General features: G+C 36.5%; 1 protein-coding gene across 1 annotated transcript; it reads left to right on the forward strand.

The window, feature by feature from the left end:
- Positions 1–338: 338 nt before the first annotated feature.
- LOC107683710 (uncharacterized) lies at positions 339–5,709 on the forward strand (the record flags this gene model as incomplete). The annotated part of the gene is made up of 3 exons (XM_016479780.1): positions 339–502; positions 3,960–4,274; positions 5,368–5,709. Coding segments are annotated over exons 2-3 (622 nt in total), but the record flags the coding sequence as incomplete, so codon positions are not given.
- Positions 5,710–6,405: the final 696 nt, after the last annotated feature.

Consider the following 6,405-nt stretch of genomic DNA (forward strand, 5'->3'; position numbering starts at 1 on the left):
CATGATGTTAAAAGATATATTAAGTAAGCTAAAAAGGAATAAGAAAATTAGTTTTGCTTTGTTAAAATATCTTAAAGATACAGGAAATTACATCATAATTGTTATTTATTTGTTAATTTAAATATTTATTTATTTTTATGACTATTAGTATTATTATTATTATCATTATCATTATTATTTAGTATGATATCTATATACATGCATCGATGCTCCACACTCCAGTTCAGATGGTGGCGGTAATGCACTAATAAGCTAGTCTGCCAACCGCCAATAAACATTAGAAGAAGCAGAAGAAGAAGAAGAAGAAGAAGAACGCGTTTTTGTTGCGTTCACACTGTTGTTGACCAGCAGGTGTCGCAATCATATGTTTCGAACGCTTCTAAAAAGCTGAGTCATTTGTGCTCAAGCTATGAATTTTTTTTCGCACAAGTTCTCGTAAACCTTACATAATTCGCGCAAAGCGTCATGGGGGAGAAGGTGGATATTTGGAGACGACTCTGAGGTGCGTATTTGTCAGTAACGTTAGAGGTAGCCGTGAGGTGGTGAAGAAAGACGGTTTCGAGCTTTTTATTAAGTTGTTAGCGAGAATATTTTTTTCTTTCTTTCTTTTTGGCAAAATACGACAGAAAGCTTCGACGCAGAGCTTGAATTTAAAGTGTTTTATTCACGCAGCAGATTTTGCTTACGCTGTTACTTTCACTTTGTTTTCGTCGACCCAACCGTTTTATTTCCATAGAATCCGCGTTCATTTTTTTTCAACGGGAAAGAGATGAAAAATATAATTACTTTTTTGGTAGGACATATATGCCTATTTTTCGTGCACGGTAAGACATTTATTTGTTACAGTCGCTTGTGATCACCGGGGAAAAAACGGGCGTGACCCAGTTTAATTTCGTGAAACTTAAACTCAACTGTACTACTATTCCGTTGATTATTTTTGTTTCATTAGTGCACCAATTGTTGTTTTAAATAGTTAAGGGTTTAGAATGTAATTTTTATGTTTCTGACCGGATCAACAGTGGCGTAATAATCAGCGTCGACCCTGGAATGAAGTCCTGCAGAGAATTATCTCCAGTCCTAATCAAACACACTGATCACGGTCGAAGGGTACTATAAAGCTACAGACAGAGTTTTTTTTTTTTAATCAAGGCTTGAGCAAAACTCTGCAGGACTGACGTTGGCCACCGTGGCACTGCCAAGATGGCAGCCTGGACATAAAATAGGGGCCATTTCTGAACTTGCGCAGTGTTTTCACGACACGTCAATCCGGAAGTCGGCCACATAGCGGTGCTGAACATAAACAATATGCAAGGGCGTAGTGAACTGTTTTTTCATAAGGTTTATTTATTTGTTTGTTTGCTTATATATTTATTTTTGTAAAAAGGTATTTTGTGCTATCATTCACACATGCAAAGTTGGTTAATAACCCTTACGAAAATTAACCATGGTTTTACTACAAATGAAACGAAAAAACCATGGTTACTATAGTTAAACCATGGTAACCACAAATTAACCATGGTCTTGCTACACTAACCATAGTTTAACCATGGTGTTTGTAGTAAAATGGTTATACAAATGGTAATCAATGCGAAAAAAACAAAAACATGGTTACTACACTTTCACTATAATACAACCATGGTTAATTTTCGTAAGGGAACATAACCAACAAAATCAAGAAAGTAATAGTCAAGTTAACAATTACTAGTTTACATAGGATATATAATATATTTGATATTATTTAGGCATTTACGGTACTGACAGAATGTTCTTATTCAACATGCCATGGGAAGTCAATTTAATATTTTATTATATTGATATTGTTTATTTCTTACTCCAGTTCATCAGGCTCTTAATGATTCAATCTTTGTCAACTCTTGGAATATGTGAAGGCCAGGTTTTTCCATCTCGCGCAAATCTTATCACACTTTTCGAGAGCGCTGGTGAACGTGCGCAGAGTAAAAGCTGTTATAAGGGTTGTACTTGATGGTTTTGGTTATTGGGGGTTATTATCTCCCCCCCGACCCCAAACTACGCCCCTGACAATATGCCACTAAACTGAATGGAACTCTTGTATGGGCTTGGCAAAAAAGCGAAGTAGGTTTGCAGGATAAGAAATGGAAGGAATAGTTGTCGGGTCGTCAGTCCACGACAAAGGAGCCAGCTCGTATGGATACCACCTATTACAGGGCTTGACAATATGGACTGCCTGATTGCCCTAGGCCAGTGGTTTTCAATCCTGGTCCTGGGGACCCACTGCTCTGACATTTTGTATGTCTCCCTTATCTGACGCACTCAGCTGAGTTCATGGCATTCTCACCTAATGAGCTGATGATCTGAATCAGGTGTGTTAAATAAGGGAGGCATACAAAACGTGCAGAGCAGTGGGTCCCCAGGACCAGGATAGCAAACCACTGCCCTAGGCCAGCATGAAAGAAAAATAATGATTTAATAATTATAAAATAATCATTTCTGCCATAATTATTCTAAGGGTGTTTTCACACTTGGTTCGATTGCTTGGTCCGAACCCGAGTTCGATTGCGAAAATTGTCGAACCCAGGTGCGCACCAAAAGTGTTAGTGTGAAAGCACCCTAAAGCACCATTTTACAGAAATAGTGTTTAAAGAATAATGCTAAAGTGAACAAAATATTGGTAATTCTAACCTTACGCTCATAGTTTTTAATAGAATACATCGCATCTGGTCGGGCAGTCGCATACTGTCTAGCTGCAGAAGTTCAAATATTTTAACGCATCCGCAGCTCAAATTAGATCCGAATTTTCCGCATATGATCGGAACTCCACGCAGCTCCCGCACTACTCTCCATTCGAACACTTCTATGATGTATTTCCTGTATTTGGCCCAAGTGTTCAAGTGAGCATGTAGACTACAAGTGTGTGTCGAACTTTTCATTACCTGATGGGACACATTTGTAGTGTTGTAAAAATGCAAGTGTTTACATAGCTTTGTTTTCATTGAAATTTTAAATACTTTGCATTTTAAAATCAACTTCTAAATGTCTGATCAAACACGTGCGTTCTGCGCCTGCACGAGAGGACTTAATTGTCTATATCAGCAGCTGTCAACAGTAGGGCCTATGTATTCGTCATTCAAAACGAGAAACTGAAACAAGGATATACGAAACGTAAACAAAGCAGGGCTTGCTTACCAGTTTGAATATCAGTTATGGTGATAACTTTCTTCATTTTAAGTGGCTCATGTTGTTATGAATTTAATCAGTATCTAAAATTTTGGTGTCCTAGAAGTTTATTTATTAGGAAAAAAGATAACATGGGTCAAAAACAATGATAAAAGCAACTATTTTATTTTCTTGTGGCAGGGCCGGTAGAAGAAAAATCCTTAGTGTTGAGCCCTGTATTAATTTTAGTTTGTCAAAATATCACACTGTTTCCTGCTTACTAAGTCCTTCTGTATATGATTTAGCAGCTTTCACACATTTTTTCCACAGTTTAGATATCATAAATTAGTAGAACAATGTCTTCAGTTGTACATTAACTGCAATCCATGCTGTTGTTTACACCCAAGTATTTCTAAAATGGCTGCGCATCCGACGTAGGTGCAAACACTCTATTTGGACAGTTTCTTACATATGTTGATTATGAACTGTATTTGATTATTTTGTTTCTACATTGGGTTATCATGACTTTAGTCATTGACATTTTTTTTTTTTTTTGCTTCACCATGGTCTGTAAGCGGGACTTCGGCTGATTCAAAAAAGTGAAAAATGCTATCGCTATCATTTAGAATAAGTTCTTAAATTTTGCTATTAATTAGAGCTTTTGTAATCTCGCCAATAAATCAACATGACAGTTAAAACTTTTTTCATGATAATTAATTTGTGAATTGGTTCTTGTTAGGCTCAGCCATTGCTGTTATCTGAAATAATTTTGCCCAGCATGGGTCAATTACCCAGCGTAAGCTAACTCTACATTTCTTTTTCAGGTGCCTTTGGTGTTGGTTCAGATGGAGTGTTTGTGATGATAGGAGATTCAGTCACTTTACACACTGATGTTGAAATAAACCAGCAAGACCGAATGACGTGGTATTTTAATTACACTCGTATAGCTCTAATCACTGGAAATCAGAGTAAGATCTGTACAGATGATCAGTGTAAAGAGAGATTCAGAGACAGACTGAAGCTGGATCATCAGACTGGATCACTGATCATCACAAACATCAGAACCACAGACGCGGGAGATTATAAACTAAAGATCACCAGCCGCAACATTGCAAATATCTTCAATATTACTGTACTAGGTGAGTCATTTAATATTTAAAAACCAGGTTATGCATGTTTAAATCACATCATTAATGTGTTTATTATATCAATGCCATTCAGAGTGGCAAAAATATACTTTGTATGGAAAAACATAATGCCACATTTTGTAGGCAGTGTCTATTTAATGTAAAGTTGGCTAAAACGATTACTATTTGCATCAAGTTTAAATTGCAGCACTAGCATCATCTTTACACTAAGTGCAAATGCTGATAGATGCTATCTAATGAATGTAAATGAAATAAAATGCATTTTCTACTAAATGCAAAATTTCTGCGCAATGGTGAGTGGAGTTAAAAAAGCTTGTCTATTTGCACTCAATGTAAAAAATACTGTCACGCATAGCTAAGAACTCTTTCTGAATAAGTTTACTTTTTGTTTATAATGTTTATAAGAGCATTTGTGAGATCAGTGAGTGTGTGCAGAACACAACTCTTCTGAGTAGTGACAATTAGTCATTTAAATACCTCTGAATGGCCTTTGCATTTATGCACTCAGCAGATATTTCTGTGATAGTGACTGCTCTGCACTGCTATAAATTAGTTGTTAATGAAAATATGAATGCATCTATCATCCAAACCAAATTAATATAGGTGAGCTGTTAGTTTTTTTGAGATGATGAGAATTGTGTTCTGGTGGAGATGACAGTTTCTCATCAAACCATTACCTTCTATTATCATCTGTTTAAGGATTTGGTGTAAAATAAGTATGTGATGTGCAAAGGTGTCTTTAATGAGGAAACAAAAAATCATTTTATTGTACAGTCCTGTTCCGCATGTACACACTAGGTACGTATTACAATAACCTGGTAATAAATAGATACTAACCCAGAACCTACCCCTAATCCTAACCTTAACCCATGTAGGTACCTTATACTACCAGTACTTTCTTAGATAAGTACATTGTAAGTAAATATACTGTAAAATAAAGTGTAACCAGAATGTATAATCACAATGTTGTGTTCTGTTTGGTTGGTTTTATTTATTTATTTATTTATTTGTATTTTGTATTATTTGTTTGTTTGGTTGTTTTTAATCAAAAAGATCCTCAAGCAGCTGTTGGTTTGTGTTTCAGATGTTCCTGCTGCTCAACAAGATGAAATGAAGAGAAAATCAGTGAAGGAGGGAGAATCTGTCACTTTAGGACCTGGTGTAATGAAAAAAACAAGTGATGTGATGACGTGGTATTTTAATGAGACTCACATCGCTGAAATCACTGGAGATCAGAGTAAGATCTGTACAGATGATCAGTGTAAAGAGAGATTCAGAGACAGACTGAAGCTGGATCATCAGACTGGATCACTGATCATCACAAACATCATCACAAACATCAGAACCACAGACTCTGGACTTTATGAACTGAAGATCAGCACCAGCAGATTCAACATCAGTAGAAGCTTCACTGTTACTGTCACTGGTGAGTATCATTTAGTCTTTCAGTCCATGTGTCCTCTGGAATACAGCTGAATGTTTTTAAAGTCCCCCTGCAGTGAAAATCAAGTTTTTTATGTTGTTTATTTGTCGTTGTGGTGTTTTTAATATGCTTTTAGACAAACCATGTGCCAATCCATTAATCAACACCATTGCATTTCTCCTTAAAACTGTAGTTTCCCAAAGGCTGCCCCAGAAATGCCAGTTGAAACGGCCCTTTTTTTGCTATGTCACAATCCAATAACCAATCATGTCAAGGGATAGATTCCTATCATTAGCATGCAAAATACACCAATAACGATTACCAGCACAAAACCAAAAATAAAATAGAGCAAAAAACCACATGAAGCTGTGGTTTAATGTGAATTTAGATCTGCTAACTTGAATAATAACCTACGGCAGCAGTGTAAAAGTAGTCCGGAGACAGACGCACCTCTCCCGCATTGACATCTGCATGTCACAGGTATATGCTCGCGGGCGCAAATTGGAATCACAAACTAGGCTGCATTTGAGTCTTCAAGGCATTTTGAGGACACAACATCGTCAAGTAACTTTAATGAATATTACAGTATCTACAGTAGTCAACATTTGAAGTGGATCAAAAAAGTTAATCAAAGTTGTCCTAAGACGAGAACGCATTTTGGTTTTAGGTTTTAGGTCAACTTTGATGAAAGGTTTTGAT

Source organism: Sinocyclocheilus anshuiensis, unplaced genomic scaffold (genome assembly GCF_001515605.1).
Source record: "Sinocyclocheilus anshuiensis isolate Anshui unplaced genomic scaffold, SAMN03320099.WGS_v1.1 scaffold4040, whole genome shotgun sequence".
Classification (NCBI taxonomy): Eukaryota; Metazoa; Chordata; class Actinopteri; order Cypriniformes; family Cyprinidae; genus Sinocyclocheilus; species Sinocyclocheilus anshuiensis.